Source organism: Triturus cristatus, chromosome 4_1 (assembly GCF_964204655.1).
Source record: "Triturus cristatus chromosome 4_1, aTriCri1.1, whole genome shotgun sequence".
Lineage (NCBI taxonomy): Eukaryota > Metazoa > Chordata > Amphibia > Caudata > Salamandridae > Triturus > Triturus cristatus.
This window is the reverse complement of record NC_140585.1, coordinates 234,600,701-234,617,241: the sequence shown is the minus strand read 5'-3', so window position 1 is coordinate 234,617,241 and position 16,541 is coordinate 234,600,701. Positions and strand designations below refer to the sequence as shown.

The 16,541-nt window shown below is 47.3% G+C and overlaps 1 protein-coding gene across 4 annotated transcripts in view; it reads left to right on the top strand.

Annotated features, from left to right (window-relative positions):
• Window positions 1-16,541, top strand: part of PRDM4 (PR/SET domain 4) — a 177,789-nt gene that overhangs the window by 15,226 nt on the left and 146,022 nt on the right. For 2 of the 4 annotated variants that reach the window (XM_085651953.1, XM_085651954.1), the window contains exons 2-5: window positions 3,044-3,162; window positions 3,360-3,399; window positions 5,494-5,627; window positions 6,037-6,222. In XM_085651953.1, coding sequence (XP_085508079.1) covers window positions 3,389-3,399; window positions 5,494-5,627; window positions 6,037-6,222 — 331 coding nt within the window. In that variant the 5' untranslated portion in view covers window positions 3,044-3,162; window positions 3,360-3,388. The remainder of the gene's footprint in view (window positions 1-3,043; window positions 3,163-3,359; window positions 3,400-5,493; window positions 5,628-6,036; window positions 6,223-16,541) is intronic. The other 2 variants (XM_085651955.1, XM_085651957.1) reach the window with 1 other exon arrangement.

Below are 16,541 nucleotides of genomic sequence, written 5' to 3'. Positions count from 1 at the left end.
GTGCCAAAACCTGTCTGTCTGCACCATATTCAACAATTCTGACTGAGTGACTCATCCTGCAGCTGAGAAATTTCCAAGAACCCTGGTAGAATACCAGCCCATTACAAATTGCCGGCAAGCTCCCTTTGAGTAGAGGACCTACTCCCCTGCAGTTTGCAGGCACTGAAGAAGCAGAGTCTGGTTTACTGTGTTGCTGCTTCCCGACCAGCCCGATGCAGCAGCCTCCCCAAGAAGAGGTCCCTGTGCTCCTGAAGGTCAGATCTGTTCACCCACTGAGCGAGAGGACACCAGGACCGACTGGAGCTGCACAGCACCTATAACCGGGGTATCTGACTCCTTCCAGCAACCAAGGCATGTTCATGTCCAGTCAGGACTCTTACAGCACCGAGCCAAAGCAGCCCTCTAAGCATGTCTGCACCACAGAGACCCACTTCCAGAGTGGCCCAGCCGTCCTGATTTTGCACCCTCAACCGGTGAGACTGACAACCGCAAGGGCCTTTGCCGCACAGAGTCCAGCTGACCTATCCACTCTTCACCCAAGCACCCCAGCCAAGGTACCGACAAACCGGCTGTGCCCCCTTGTTCCCAGGACCAACGTGACCCGAGCCCCTCGTTTGGAGCTCCCAGACTTGTTCCCGGGTCCTACTCTGCAGCCTGTTTCTAGGCGGCCATCCTTCTTTCCACCGGTGTAGCACTCACAGCTACCAACTCGACAAGCACCTCTGCACCCGAATGCCCCGGGCAGATAACGAGTAACTGCTGGTGGCACTTTGGACCTTGGCCCTTTACGACCCTAAGTCTTGAAGGAGATCTACCCAGAAACCGACCGTAAAGAATTGTATGCAACATATCCATTTTTTTCCATAGGCAAGTATTGCTCCATAAAGACGCATTGAAGTGAACAAAATTTATATAAAAATACAACTTATTTATATAAATTGGTCTCTGATTTATTCTTGAGTGTGTCTCTCATTTATTGCCTCTGTGAATACAACTGATGCTTAGCACTACCATCTGATAAGCCTAAACTTTTCGCCCACACTATCACAAAAGAGAGCATTGAGTGTTATTTTTGTCTCTGTAAACCAGTATGGGTTGCCTGAACTCTTTACACATTGTACCTCTTTCTGGTCCCCTATATAAAAGGCCAGCATCCTACAATTGCCTTTCCGTCTTCTTTGCTATGCTGATTTCTCTAAATGTAAGACAATTATGAAAACGTGGCTCTTATCTGTATTGTGATGGCCGAGTGCCGAGATATACCTTTTGGATATGATTTGTTCTGCCTTTTTTAAATCATATTAACATAACAGAAGACAACAACAATTGTGACCTGTCTTCTAGGAAAGGGTTCCTATGATGGCTGCCAGCCCTTCCACTGTTCACCTACAATGATGGGTTCTTCTTCTTCACATTCTTTATCTTGTACATTTGTTTTCAGTGCTTTATGCCTTGGATGGATGGGGCTGAGCTTTAGCACCAACGAAGGTGCACATTTTGGTTACATGAACCTAGCAGAATGTGATCAGGGGAGTTGAGAAGGGAAAAATGAAGTTCACAGAGGCTATAATTCGCACTGGGTTGGGGGTCGCAAGGCTACAGTAAACTTATTATTTTTTGGGAAAAATGCTGTTGTCCTATCAGCACTCACAGATGACAGTTGGGGTACTGTGGGAGAGGGAGCAGCAAGGGAGAAATGGTTCATGAACTTCGAGGAGGATGTAAGACAGGTTTTAGCTCCAAAATTAGTTTTTATAGGAGTAACCATGCATGTGTGGCAGAATGCTCTGAATGGAATTGGTTTGCCCCCACATTACAGGCTATAGAACCTATTTTGAAAAGCAAAGGTTAGGATTGTTGCTCTTGGGGAGGGGAGCTGCCTAGTTGCAAAGGGATGATGGTGGTAGTCAGCAAATACAAGGAGATGATCGGAGCGCTTAAACAATTCAGACACTCCCCCCTCAGTCACAGATCTGTCCAGTCCGAACTTCCAAGCCAGGTCTTCTCTGGGACTGTTTTCAGGGTAACACTTTGCCATTAGATTCAAGCTAGCCTGGCTGATGGGGGGGGTTACCCCCGAAACCGGTCCCAGGTTATTTGTGTCCTGTCCAGTGAGGACCTGGCTTGGGAGTTCGGGCTGGACTGTTCTCATGGGGCATAGGGTCAAGACTGATTTGCATATAGCTGGGTCTGAAATGGGGTTTCGAAGTGAGCTAAAGAATGAGGATCGATTCAACTCAGATCTGGGGGTAAGTGTCTGAAAAGTTTCAGCGCTCCGTCCATCATCTCTGTGTTTGCTATGATAGTGGCAGTGCACACCTTTAGACCACCTCTTTACTTACAACCTCTGATGCATGATATCAACTATTGTTTTCTGTTTTGCTGTGTATCAAAAAGGACTCTGAAGTGGCTGCAAAATGACATGTTGGTGCAATGTAAAATTCAGAAACCAGCAGACCACCATCCGTTTAATAAGAAGAATGCACACCTAACAATCAGATTGATAAAATGGCAAAAAGCCATAAGTGTGACTAAGTGCTTATCAGCCCACTAAATGAAGTACTGGTTACTCAAACCACAAGGTCTTTAGGGCAAATGAAAAATATAACTGCCTTCTGAGATGGAAAAATAGCACTGGGGTTTTCTAAAACTACATGAAAAATGATGTGGGCTACTGGAAGGTATGGTTCGGTATGGCAGATTATGCTGAGGTAATATTCCAACAGTGTGATTATGGATGTTGCAGTCTACTTTGTTCATGTTTTGTAGTTTGTTGTGCTCAGGTTTAAAAATTATTGTGGTTTGTTGTGCTCCAGGTTTAACAGTGTTGCTTGTCTTATTAAGTGATTAGGTCTCTAACAAGGTTTAATATTTCAAAATGCATTGAAGAGCATAACATTAACTCCATCTCTAAGATAAGCAAAATGCAAGTGAGGTTTTATTAAACCCTTTGCAGACTTTGATGTGCTTTACTTTACCTGCTGAACATAAATAATTACCATCCATACCCACACTGCCTGTTGTTTTTTGTTCTCATTTCCAGTGTCTCTAAATCTGTATTGAATGACAGTCCAACTTCATAACATTGTACCGTCAGCGAAGTGTAGCAGAATCGAAGGATGAAGCAGGAAGTACTCTAGACCTGAACCACCACTTTGAGAGGTATTTCACAAACGACCTCGTTTAAAAATGTTTTTTTTTTTTCTTTTGCACGGTTGCCTTTGCTCTGGTACGCGTCCCTGCATGATGGGCTCCTTTGCACTAGTCGGTGGCATACTTGTTTTTTACAAGGCTATGCTCTTGGTCTGGTGGCAGTCTGATCTTTAACCCAGTCCTTTTTCACTTTCTCTCTCGCAAAGGTGCCATCTCCTCTGGGAAAGGAAATGTCATGCATTTAAGGTAAACCATCTTACACAGCATTATTTTGTTGATGTCAACGCGTCATAGGTTATCCGTTGTCCAGTATTTTAAACATCTTACGAGAGAGGTCTTTCTGGTTTACAATAGCTTGGGGCCTGACTTAAAATGAACGCCATCCATTAGATTCAAGACACTGGATCAGTCTTTAACATTTTTCAGGCACTCCCTCGCAGGAACGACTCGCTGTCGCTAATCCAAGTGTCCGTGTGTTCTATATATGACAAGAAATGTCAATATACCATAGGAAAGACTCCCAACCAATTACAGGAAAAAATGTGAGGAAGGAGAGAAAGCACTTCACGGTCGTAACACCAGGGGGGACTTGCTGGTTGGTACTCACTAGCACACCCACTTCTCATCGGTTGCTTTCTCCCCGTAAAGAAAAAGTGTGTGTTCCATCGTGAAATTCTCAGACAATGAAGGAAAAAAGACAGTGAAAAAACAAATATAAATGCAATGTCAGTGCAAAGTGTCACTAAAGTGCCCACTGGACCCCGTGAGAATAGAAATACAATTCCTAACGTTTAAAATGAGGTACTGCTTACTGGCTTGACATAACTTTATTTAGTGCTGTAAGCGTCCCCAATTAAAAATATGGTTTAAATCAGACCATTTTGAATTCCAAAAAGCAGTCATGTTTCGTTGTCAACAGTTTGCGCAACTTCATCAGCACTGCAGGGGTTACCAGTTTTCACTTCATTCGAGATTAACACCAGACCTATGGTTATATGACATTAAAAAGAGAAAGAACGTGCCAGGAGTAAATGCTACCTTATTCTTAAATGCATTCCAGTAAAACTTCATTAGCAAATTGCTTCATTAAAAATGCATAGTTACCGGATGGTTGCGAATGTTCCTTATACCTGCAACCACCTCCTCAAGGCACTAGCATCAACCGATCACATGTCCACTGGGTGACTGCACACATTGACGTCACCTGTAAATATGCATATGTTACCATATAATCCAATATGCAACGACTCATCGCATTAGATGCCCCCAACTGATCCGGATATCAAAATGCATGGTATCGATGTGCCTGATTATCAAAACAACATTTGCGCGTCGATACTCTCTCCGGACCATTCATGTACCACTTGTCAAACCTTAATTGTCGGAACAGCACGGTAAACAATATGGATTAGCGATAGTGAGTCGTTCCTGTGAGGGAGTGTCTGAAAAATGTTAAAGACTCCTCCAGTGTCTTGAATCTAATGGATGGCGTTCATTTTAAGTCAGGCCCTTTTCTGTTGATAGTTTGTTGAGTGGGGGGCGGCCAGACTGTTTTTCTCCCCCTGGTGCTCCTTTTGTGTTGATCACAATAGATTCACACTTTTTTTCCCCAGAATTTTATATAGCGCGAACTTGACTCGAGGGTATCGGAGCGCTTTACACAAGCACCAGTTGTGTTACATGAGGACACATTCATTTTTGTTAGGCACGGGGAGATTAAATGATTTGCCCAGAATCACAGGATGTTGAGCGTCCTTGACGAGACTCGAACCGTTGTCCAGTATTTTAAACATCTTACGAGAGAGGTCTTTCTGGGTCTCAAAAGATTCACCCCCCTTTTTGGTTTTTTTACAGAGTTTTATATAGCGCAAACTTAACTCGAGGGTATCGGGTATCAGAGCGCTTACACATGCACCAGTTGCGTTACCTGAGGACACATTCTTTTTTGTTAGGCACGGGGAGATTAAGTGATTAGCCCAGAATCACAGGATGTTGAGCATCCTTGCCGAGACTCGAACCGGGTTCCCCAGCCTTGAGGTCGACCACCCTAGCCGTTAGGCCAATTCCTCTCCCCATTTTACACCTTGCTGTAAAATGGTAAAATGTTATGAGCAGGGTGATTTCAGGAGAAAACCCCAGATCTCATTGTCCTAGAAGAAATGGTGTTTGTGTGTTTTCCCTGTAGGACACTCTGGATTGTGACCTGCATTGTCCTACCTATTTCTTTAATATTGTTTTTATTTTATTTTAATATTTGAATATAAATTGTTCAAAGGTGCTAAACATCTACTCTAATCTGATTAATGGCAACCCCTGTCAATAAAACTGTTTTGTTCACAGAATGAATGACATGAACCTCAGTCCTGTGGGGATAGATCAGCTCAGCAGCTCCTCCGTTGGCTCTGCTTTGCCCATCTCAGGAAGTCATTTGGGACTTTCTGCTTCGCCAACTCACAACTCTATACCTGCAGCAGGTAACTTCTTTTTACTCCACCTTTTTATTCCATAATTTGTTCAAAAACAGATTCTGCCCATCATCACTGTAAAATTGAAGCAGTGTTTCTGTGGTGGCCGTTTGTTCTACTGATAGTTGGATGGTCTCCATTCAGTTTCCTAGTTTTGCCTGAGGGGTTTTAGACGCCGTGAACCGTTCAGAGCATGGTATGACCATGTTTTTGAGATAGCCCTCTTAACGAGAAGAATCCTCTCCACAATATTAAGGTGGTAAAGCCTTGTGGCAGTTTGAGTCACAGAGAAATAAACAGGTTGGTGGGGGGGGCGGGGATGGGTGTATGTATGTGTACTGTGCTGTTGTGTTTGTGAGAGCCTGCTAACAATTATAGAAATTGTGTTCCCACCACCTCCCTTTTTTTCTACTTTCAGGCTTACCTGTAGCAATTCCAAACTTGGGGACCTCTCTGAGCTCACTGCCCTCTGCCTTATCTCTGATGCTGCCAATGGGCATTGGGGATCTTGGAGTGATGTGCAGCCTGCCTGAAAGGAATTACCCCCTGCCGCCTCCATCATACTCTCATCTTGAAAGCAGCTACATCCGGCACATTCTACCTGGTAAGAGAGTAACAACCGACCCTCTACATTCTTTATTCCGTCTGCTTGGTAAACATGACCACATTTGCTGGGTGCGATGGAGCAATGTATAATGGTTATCTGAACTGATGGAAAACCATGCTATACACATTAATGTTATTTTCATAGCACATCTCATATCTCGACTTGGCTCTAGAAGCTTCAATAATGAGGTTTACATTGGCGCTACAATGCATGGTGGGGGTTGAGATGCCCACAGCTATCAAACACAGGAGCAGTATTTTATTTTTGTGTATCACGTTTCATTGCCAAATGATGTAGCACAAAGGGTGGTGTTGGGAGCACAGGGAGATATATAACCAGTGGAAGTAAACTATACATAAGTGAAGCTCAACTGTTTCTCTGATGCTTTGTTTTGATTCTTGTATGTGGAAGTGAGATACGATGAGGTGCATTATGGCAGTTGATCTTGTCACCTAATCATTTGTAATTCGACCTTGCTTAGTTTCCAGTTCTGTTGAATCTGTCACTCAACTTCCTGTGTCTGTATTGGGCCTGCTACTTCAATGTGAAGTCAGTCCATGCAATGACTGTTAAGGAAAGGTTCCTGCCTGCAGTTACGACCCTCCTGACCATCTGTAAACTACGACCATATGTCGTCTTTTGCTCAGACCATGCCGCCATTGAAATGTGTTTGCTTTAGTCTATTGTGTTCATACATTACCTTGTCATATCGCGTACATTATTCATATTTATGTGCTGGAATCTCTCATCAAAGGATTGCACCTCTTTCATAGCCTGCCTGTCATATATACTTTTTGGAATTAAGACCTGCAGAGCTTGACAAAATTATGACCCTTAGTTGTCCTCCGCACCAGGCACTCCAGCATTTCCATTGGTCCTCCAATCTGAGTACACTAGTTCTCCGGGTAAATAATGTAACATTCCTCCTTGTTTGGTTTGCAGTACCCTTCCCACGTTTTGTGGGTGTCTTGTAGAGTGCGCACCTATTTGCAAAGCAACATAGCTCTGTATAGAAGATAGGCTATGTAGTTGTTTAATTAGGTAAAGTGCGGCAGTGAGGGTGGAGATTTATAGGTATGTTGCAGGAGGTGTGAGACGGTATATTAAGTAGTGATGCAACATCCAGCTGTGAGGGCAGTGGATTGACTGTACGAAGAGCTGTCTCTTGAACAGACAGACTAATCTTCAGTTCCTTCTGAGAGGGAAGAAGGGAGATAGCTTTGCTGGATCCGTGTGGCACCGGAGTACCAGATCATCGGTACCTAGCACAAAAAGTCTTCATCTGACCTGAATTCACATAGTGGTGTTGAGCCTTTGATGTTCCTGCAGCCAGAGTTTTGGCCAGCTCCAGCTGCCCCCTGTTTCTGTACCCAATAAACATGGCTGCATATTTGACTTCATTCAATCCTTTTTTCCGTTCTTACTCCATTTTTATGGATTTCTGAGACTCTTCCAGAATTTGCCCAGTCCATATTGAGTGCTATTTGCACCAAGTTAACGGATTTCTTTAACTCGATGATTGAAAACGTTAAAACTAGGATGGTAATTGAGGTAGTCTACTTACCGTATGATCTTTAACACTGAGCTGTGTGAAATATGCTTAAATAAACCACGCCGCTTGGAAAAAGTTTTGGGAGGTTAAATCCTGTCTCCATTTTGTAACCACTTTGCATGCATACCTTCCCACCTTTTATGTATTTTGATGTTTTACTTATACTTGAGGATGCTGTTGAGTTCAAAGAAAAATTCCAGAATTATGGGATAGCAGAAGTCCAACAGTATGCATTCCTTGCTCACTTCAATCTGTAACTTCAATGTTTCTTAAGCGGGGGGGCTAGAGAGCCCGAGCAAGATGGCCGCCTTTTAGCGCAGCTCTGCTGGTAGAGACTCTAATCCGCCTAATAGCCTTGTTTTTACCTGCCATCCACGAAATTCTTCCTTGGATTTGCCCTCCTTGTCGCTCCTGCATCCTGGTGATAACATTTGGTGTCTGTCGCTGGCCTGCTGCTGCTGATACGGCTCAGTCTTGCTTCCCGGCCTGGTGGTTAATGGCGGCGCCTCGTGTCCTGTGTGGTCTGCCGCCGGAGTTGCTGCTGTTCTCTACGGGGTGCTGGCTGCTGCCGCCTGTCGCTCACGGTGCCCCGTGGTGTTGTGAGACTGCCCCTGACCTGCGCCGGTGACGAAGGACCTGAAAAGTGGCACGCCCGGAGCATGTGCGGTCCGGCGGTGCGGTGGGAGCCGTTAGCCCGCTTCCTGTAGGGCTGTGGGTCCCGCGCTCTCCGGGGACTGTGGATCCGGTGGCGGCAGAGCTTGGTGGCGGCGCCCTGCTGACGTGAAGAGCGGAGAGCGGCTGCGGGGTGTTGCTGACGGCGGAGCCTGCCTGCGTGCGCTGCATCGGTCCGGGCTCTCTCGGATCCGCTGTGCAGGTGAGGCTGTTCCGCGGCGCCTGCTTTGCTGCGGCTGGGGCCGGCTTGGTGGCGCTGCACGGCCGCGTTGTGCCCTGGGCCGCCTGCTGTGCGACTTGCCGGTCCTGAGCGCCGCATGCACGCTGCTGGGCTCGGCGTAGCTTGGTGCCTGGTTGCCGCCTGCCCCCGGTGTCCTTGAGGTGGCGGGCTTCCGGAGCTCCTTGTGTGGGGACCCCCTACCTCGGCGCCAGCATCATACGGAGGAGACTGCGGGGCCTGCTGTCACATCCTCGTCATCAGGGCTGGTGGCGAGGGGACCAGTGGTGGCCTGCCTGTTCTCCTGGGGCCTCCGGTTTGGGGATCCCCTACTTTGGCGTCAAATCATCAGACTGTTGTCGTGAGGCCTGCTGCTGATACCTCCTTGAACGGGCTGGGGGCGGGGGGACCAGTGGTGGCCTGCTTTTTCTCGTGGGTGCTACGGGGCCCCCCTCGCCTGTGCTCCTCCATGAACGTTGGGGACTGTGTTTGGCCCTGGCAGCTCTGAGTTCCCCTGATGTGTCTCCTGACGGTGTAATTGCGAAGCTTGCCTTCTAGACTTTTGGGGGACACTCTATCTTGTGCATTTCCCCCTTGCACTTGAGAGGATTAGAGTGATCCGCCATGGGGCGTACAGACAAGCAGCAAAGTAAGCTCTCCTTCACCTCCAAACCGCCCCCGAAGCCCCTCTCGCCTGCTGCCTCTGATGCTGAACTCGATGCTGAGAAAGGGACCGAGGCTGAACAGCGCATTTCTAAGGCTGAGGATAAGGTGGAGGCAGTCAGTACCTCCTGTGCAAGCATGGAAAAGATTATGGAAGTTATTGGGGCCAAAAATGAGGATATTGAGGCCCGGTCTAGACGGAACAACCTGCGCATTACCGGAATTGCAGAATCGACCAATACAGGGCCTATGGAACTATTTGTTGAGTCCCTACTTACCTCGCTGTTTGGGGTGGAACACTTTTCGAAAGTTCTTATTGTTGAACGAGCCCACCGCTCCTTAGCTGCTAGGCCTATCCCTGGGGCGTTGCCCCGTCCCATTATAGCTCACTTGTTGAATTACCGTGATAGGGACACTGCGTTGCGCCTAGCCCGGGAGAAAGGCAGCTTGAGTTATCAGGGAATGAAGGTGGAATCATTTCCTGACTTTACGGTTGCATTGCAGCAGGCACGTAGAGAGTACCAAGCTGTGAAGAAAAAATTGCAATTGCTTAATATTTAATATGCCATGCTTTACCCGGCGTGCTTACGCATTCATCACAATGGGAAGTTCCGCATCTTCTCTACCCCTAAGGAGGCACTTCAATTTCTCCGGCAGCTGGATTACTGCTCGCTGCGGCGAGCGCCGCCATATGGGAAAGTGGGAGACTCTGACTCTGATGGTTGACTGGTGATGATTGGCTTCTTTGTATGTATTGCTGTTTCATTTCTGCCTTGCCCGTTGGCGAGCTGGATGTCCCCATGCGTCAGCCCTGGCTGTCTAAACTATCCTCCGGCATCACTGATGATATTTTTCTGCTACATATTTATGCTTGCCTAATTGCTTTGCTATGTGTTGCCTTTGCGGACTGCACTGTATTGTTGGTATTATTGCTGGATGCGAGGGGAGGGTTGCTTTTGTCCTGGTACCAGAGGTGGTCGTTTGACGATCTTTGTGGCCAGCTGTGGGTGGCTCTTCTCTTTTTGTCTCGGCCCACCCTGTACCTCTCGGGGTGTTAGAAGGCTTCTGGTGCTTCCCCAAATGGGAATTCCCCGCCGAGTTGTATTTTCATTTTTGGCTCATTGCCTAGTCGCATTATTTCTTTACCGGAGGTCCTTTATATATGATTTGCCTACTATGCGACATGTTTCGGAATGCTTTTTTTATGCTGTTTACTGGGATGTCACGGCAGGTTTTTTCTGCTGGAGTGGGTGGGATGGGGTGTTGGGGGTTGCAATGTTTTGAATGGTACACGGACAGTGCATGGTGGGTGTGGTGGGGTAGGGTTGGGAGCTGATTGTACATATTATGCTGATATTATGCCTTCTCCCATCGCGACATAGCTGCCTCTACGGACGGGGAGATATCGTGGCTCAGTTGGAATGTACGGGGACTTATTAACCCACGTAAAGTTCGCCAGGTGTTCTCCTATCTTGACCGTCGCAATGTTCGCATCGCTCTCCTGCAGGAAACGCATCTTACCAAGCAGGCGGTCTCTACTGTTGCCACTAGGTGGGCAGGGGTTCGGCTTGCGGCCTGCTATTCCTCCTACGCTCGGGGGGGTTATGGTCTTGGTTAAAAAAGGCACCCCCTTTGTTCCGCTTGTTATTGACGAAGATGAGGGTGGGCGATACATTATAGTGCAGGGTACACTCTATAATCGGTCCTTAGTTATAGTTAATGTATATGGGCCCAACGTTGATGACCCTTCCTTTTATGATGACCTGTGGGGGAAACTCTACAAGTTGCCCCCTTGTACTATTATTTGTGGAGGCGATTTTAATGTGGCCCTGGACCCTGACATGGACAAAGTCTCCACTGTGGACAGGCCTCCCAAGCGGGCGGCTGTTGCTATGCGAGATGGTATGACGCTGTTGGAGCTGGTAGATGTTTGGCGTCTACGACACCCTGATGGCCGGGAGGGTACCTGTCACTCCTATGCTCGCTCTGTTTGGTCCCGTATAGATCTGTGGCTGCTGACCCGAGATGCCAATGATTGGGTGACGCGGGTTGAGCACTTGCCTCAGACGCTCTCGGACCACTCCCCTGTGCACCTTCGTCTGGCTTTGCCGACCCATGTCCCCCCCCCCCCACTTCCAGTGGCGGCTCCAACCATGGGCATTGTTGGATACTTTATTTTGTGAGGGTGTTCGGGAGACCATTGCCGATTACTTTGCGAGAAACACTGGATCGTTGGAGGCTGTGGGAACGCTCTGGGAAGCCATTAAGGTGACCATACGTGGGGTCTGCATAGGCCTTCGGTCGCTCAGGGGTACAATGTCTGCGTTGGAACGTGAATTGACAGGATTGGAGCGGCAGTATGAGAATGAGTCTGACCCCTCTGTTCTTGTGCACATTAGAACTAAAGCGGCAGAATATAACGCTGTGGCAGACCAGGAGATCCGTCATTTATCCCGCAGGAGTACGGCCAGGTATTACGGTGAGGGCGGCAGACCAGGCAGAGCACTGGCGGCCCGTATCATGGACCCTCGGGGTAGCACCTATACGATCCACTCGATCGCTGTCGCGGATGACATCTACTATGACACCCCTAATATTCTGGAGGCCTTTGCTGATTTCTATCAGGGCCTGTACGCTTACCGCCCGGCAGCCGATGAGGCTGAGTTACAGCAGTATCTGGATGATATAGCCTTGGTATGGATCTCTCGTAGGCAGCAGGACTTTCTGATGCACCCTCTCACCCTTGATGAAATACGGGATGCCATAGCCGCTCTCCCCACTGGTAAATCTGCTGGGGTTGATGGTCTACCAGCGGAGTTTTATAAAACCTATATCGACATATTAGCTCCATGCTTGCTCCAGGTATATGAAGAAGCCTATGAGGCTCAATGCCTGCCCCCAACGCTGCGTGAGGCGCTGATGATTGCCCTTCTTAAACCGGGCAAGCCGTCTGACCGGTGTGAATCCTATCGGCCTCTAACTTTAATTAACACCGACGTAAAAATTTTAGCTAAGGTCCTGGCTACCAGATTGCAACTGCTTCTGCCGGTTATGGTCCTGCCGGACCAGTCTGGTTTCGTGCCTGCCCGTTCAACCTCCCACAGTCTTAGAACTCTTTTTGCTGTTATGCATGCCCTTAAGCCCACGTTACCTGCGGTGGCGGTGCTTCTTGACGCCGCAAAGGCCTTTGATTCCATCTCTTGGTCTTACATGATTTCGATCTTGCACCGTATGGGGGTGCCCTTCGCGTTCACTAATTGGATCAAACTGCTCTACACCTGCCCGTCAGCCAGAGTGAGGGTTAATGGGCACGTCTCTCGGCCAATCTCCATTCACCGGGGTACGCGCCAGGGCTGCCCGCTCTCGCCGCTGCTGTTCACGCTCATGCTTGAACCTCTGGCTTGTATCCTACGGCAGCGTCACTCTCAGGCGGTTATATCTATTTTTGAATATACCGACACCTTTGTCACGTCCCTTCTTCGCTTCCCTTCGCTCACTTTTAATCACATTGGCGTGGGGGGGGGAAAATCTCGTCTCAAATGGGAGACACTTATGCTTCCTTATGCACTGGGGGGCTTTGCGGCGCCTGATTTTCTGCTGTACTACCTGTGTGCGCAGGCCCACTTTGCATATTATTGGCAACATAACCCTGCATATATTCCCCATGTGGCTGTGGAGGCTGGGGCGGTGCATCCTATCCCGCTTAAGGCCATGCTAGTTAACACTCATACGGTGTTCGAAAGGGGGGAATTTGACTGAGTGCAGACCACGGCTGGAGCATGGCGGGAGTTGGGTAGGCGTGCGCAGAAGCTGCCGCTTTACGCTCCTGACATGCCTCTGCTTCACCATTCTTCTCTCTCGGTCACTAATGAGGTGGGCGCCCTGCAGACACTCAGAGGCATGAATTTGGTGGCCATGAAAGATGTGTACCCGGGTGGCCGATTCATTGCAGCTGCCTCGTTGACTGCTCATGGCCCGCTTACCGCTATGAAGCTCTTCATATACACTAGGCTGCGGTCAGCCATGCGCGAATTGTATCCGCAATTTCCCGCGGAGCCGCCTGCACTGGAAGCACTGCAACTCCTATACACTATCCCCTCTCTGGTGAAATTCGTCACTAGATTGTATCGAATCTCACAGAGAGAGGCCCCTCCTGTTGTTCAGCCGGCGAGGCTGAGGTGGAACGCTGTTTTGTTACGCGAGTTGACGGATGATGAGTGGGAGAGCTGTTGTAGCCTCACTGGGCGGCTGACATCGAACGGAAATCTGCGCCTGGTGCACTATAAATACATACATCAGCTATATTATACGCCTGCCCAGTTACATCGTTATGGTTTGCGTGACTCCGCTGCCTGTAAACGTTGCGGTGCCCCTGATGCTGATTTTTATCATTTGGCATGGGTTTGTCCCAAGGTACACTCATATTGGGATGCTGTTATACAGATTATACATAACATGGTTGGGCTTCCCCTGGACTTCACTCTGCAGTTTTGTCTCCTTGGTCTTGTTGCTGATGTTAAAGCATCCTCTAGAAGATTTGTGGCTATTGCGTTGCTGGTGGCTAAGCGGAGGGTCTCCATGTGTTGGGAGAGTAGAGTGGCCCCCACCACCAGGCTGTGGCTGCAGGACTTGACCTATTGCCGTGATCAATTGTACTGCTATGCTGAGGAGCTGCCAATAACATCCCTACCCCGTGATATTTGGTTGCCTCTCGCGACCTATTTAATGTCTGTGCCCAATATCTAGCGTTTTACTCTTTTGGACAATGCTGTGGACATGTCCCTGCATTAGTATGTATGCCCCGTCTTCCTGTCTTTTTTCCATTGTGCTCTGGCTGCTTGTCTTTTATGTTTTATGCAGGCTCCTCACCGGATTCCAATGAACTTTGTACTATTATGCCATGTATTGATACCTACCTGCACTGTATGATGTACCTCCTTGTATTGTTTTGCTGTTGTATAATGCTTTATAAAACTTAATAAACAAAAAAAAAAAGTTTCTTAAGCAAGTGCAAAGTGCATCATACGACAACCTTATTACTTTTGTCACTGATACACTGGCTTCTGAGCAAGAGAATGGATTAAATGGCCACCTTCAGTCTTTTCCCTATGCTACTTGCTTTTGGATCCTCTTTAAAAAAAAAAACGAATTGGTACGGTGGAAGAGAAACGTTCAATGGCAGGCTGTGAGGATCTGCTTGTGATCTTCTCCATCCATATATTTTTACAGATGGTATCCTATAAGTACAGGGAGAAAACTCCCAGAATACTACAGAGCCTTCAGCTGTCCAACTCTCGGTATAGAGCGGATTCAGTGTTGTAACTGACTCCGGATCTTCTCACATGTCTTGACAACGAAGGGTCAGGCTGCTGAAAGTGTCCGCAGGAAGGGTCTTTCTTTAGCTGCCAGAACAAAGCACCGCTGTAGGGGTGATCAATCTGTAACACATCACTAGAAACCCCCAAAGTGTATTTCTCCTCTCTTATACCAAACCCAGCTATTTTTTTATTACATTTATAGTGAGGTCTAGTGGCGGATTGAATCATAAAAAATAAACAATTTGCAGAGGTACCCTTTAAAAAGCTTTTGTGTTTGTTTGTGCATTGGGTAACCTTATGGCAGTAATGCACGTGGAAGCCATGTTGAACAGTACTTCTCATAGGCATGACAATTTCTCACAAATACCTCAGTCTTCACTGGTTCCCCTTTGTCAATCTGCCTAATGGCTGGTTCGGATGTTTTGGTATTCTTGCTGTTGGAGGAGACCTTAATTTCAGAGCAAATTTAAACATTACTCTGGGACACTCTGCAAACATATGGACAATATTTCACGCTCCAGCCCAAACCTATAGCACTTTGATTCCTTCCCAGCTCCTATTTAAGCAGCCTTTGAGTGATATATTCTCACATCCCTGTTGCCATATTACTTGTGAGTTCCACTCTGATGGGCCAAAGATTTGGAGGCAAATAAGCAAATATTTTTTAGCTTTTGGTGAGCAGCAAATGGTAAAACTGCTAGCTAGTTGAGATAGGGCATGCATTACAGTATACAATCCCTAGGTCAAATGGCTATTTCCCTGTGGTCATTGTGCTTCAGTTGATGACTAATCCGTCAAGGCCTGCCATTTTCTATATTCTCAATTATTGCATTCTAGTCTACAGAGCATGTGAAAGTATAAAGGAATAATTACAATAAAACCTCTGTCTGTAGGAAAGATGTGTCTGCCTTGCTTACTTTATATAGATGTTCTGTAACTCTGTACCTCCCATCCTTATGACCCAAACCATCTTGTGCCTGACCTGGAAAGGAAACATGGCATCTGCAAGGATAGGTTTTACAGTAGGTGTTGTCTAGTGTAAAGAATGTATTCAGTGATGCTGAGAGGCTACCAAGAAAAAGTATTTTGTGTTTCAGGGTTAACATTCTGACTGTGCTTTATATTCTGCCATATAGAGGATATGATTGGTCTAGAAACATTGCCACATCTATTTGTTGTTCAGCGCCCAGATACCCCTAGGGCTGCACTCTATAAATGCTGGTTGATTGATTCTGTCGCTACTACACATTTCTTTGTTTTTCTGAGAACAGACTTCACCTCTTTTTGGTCTTGCCTAAAAGCAGTTGTAGCTTGCTGTTGGACCCCTTATGTTGCCAACACACATACTCGCATATAGAAGAAGAGTGTTCTTTTGGTGAGCTCCAGTCCAGCATCGGCTGTTTGCATTCATTTAATGTTACTTGGCTGGGTGGGTTTTCTTAAAATCCACAGCATTTTGTGGAAGGTTGCGTATGCTTAAAGTAGTCCTCTGTTTTAACCTCTCCACTATGCTGCCACCATCCCTCACTGTCACGGTGTATGCCCTATATACACCCAGGCTGCCCCCCAATCTCACTCCAGAAACGTATGGTGCCCCTGCTGCACCCCACCCACCCTGTGCTATCAATCAATCAATCAATCAAGGCATTTATATAGCGCACACGCCTGGTAGGTGTAGCAGTGTGCGACCAATCTGGTTTAACTTTATATTCAGGCTCCCTTGAGCCGGTGGAGTCGACGGACGCATGGTTACTAGACCTGATAACGATTTTAGCAGCTTACACAGCAACCCCACACATTTTCCTACTCCCTGCTGACGAGAGGCAACTACCTCGAAACACGTGTCCAGGGATGGCACACGCCACGCATACTTGCATTCACACTCGAGCATAGG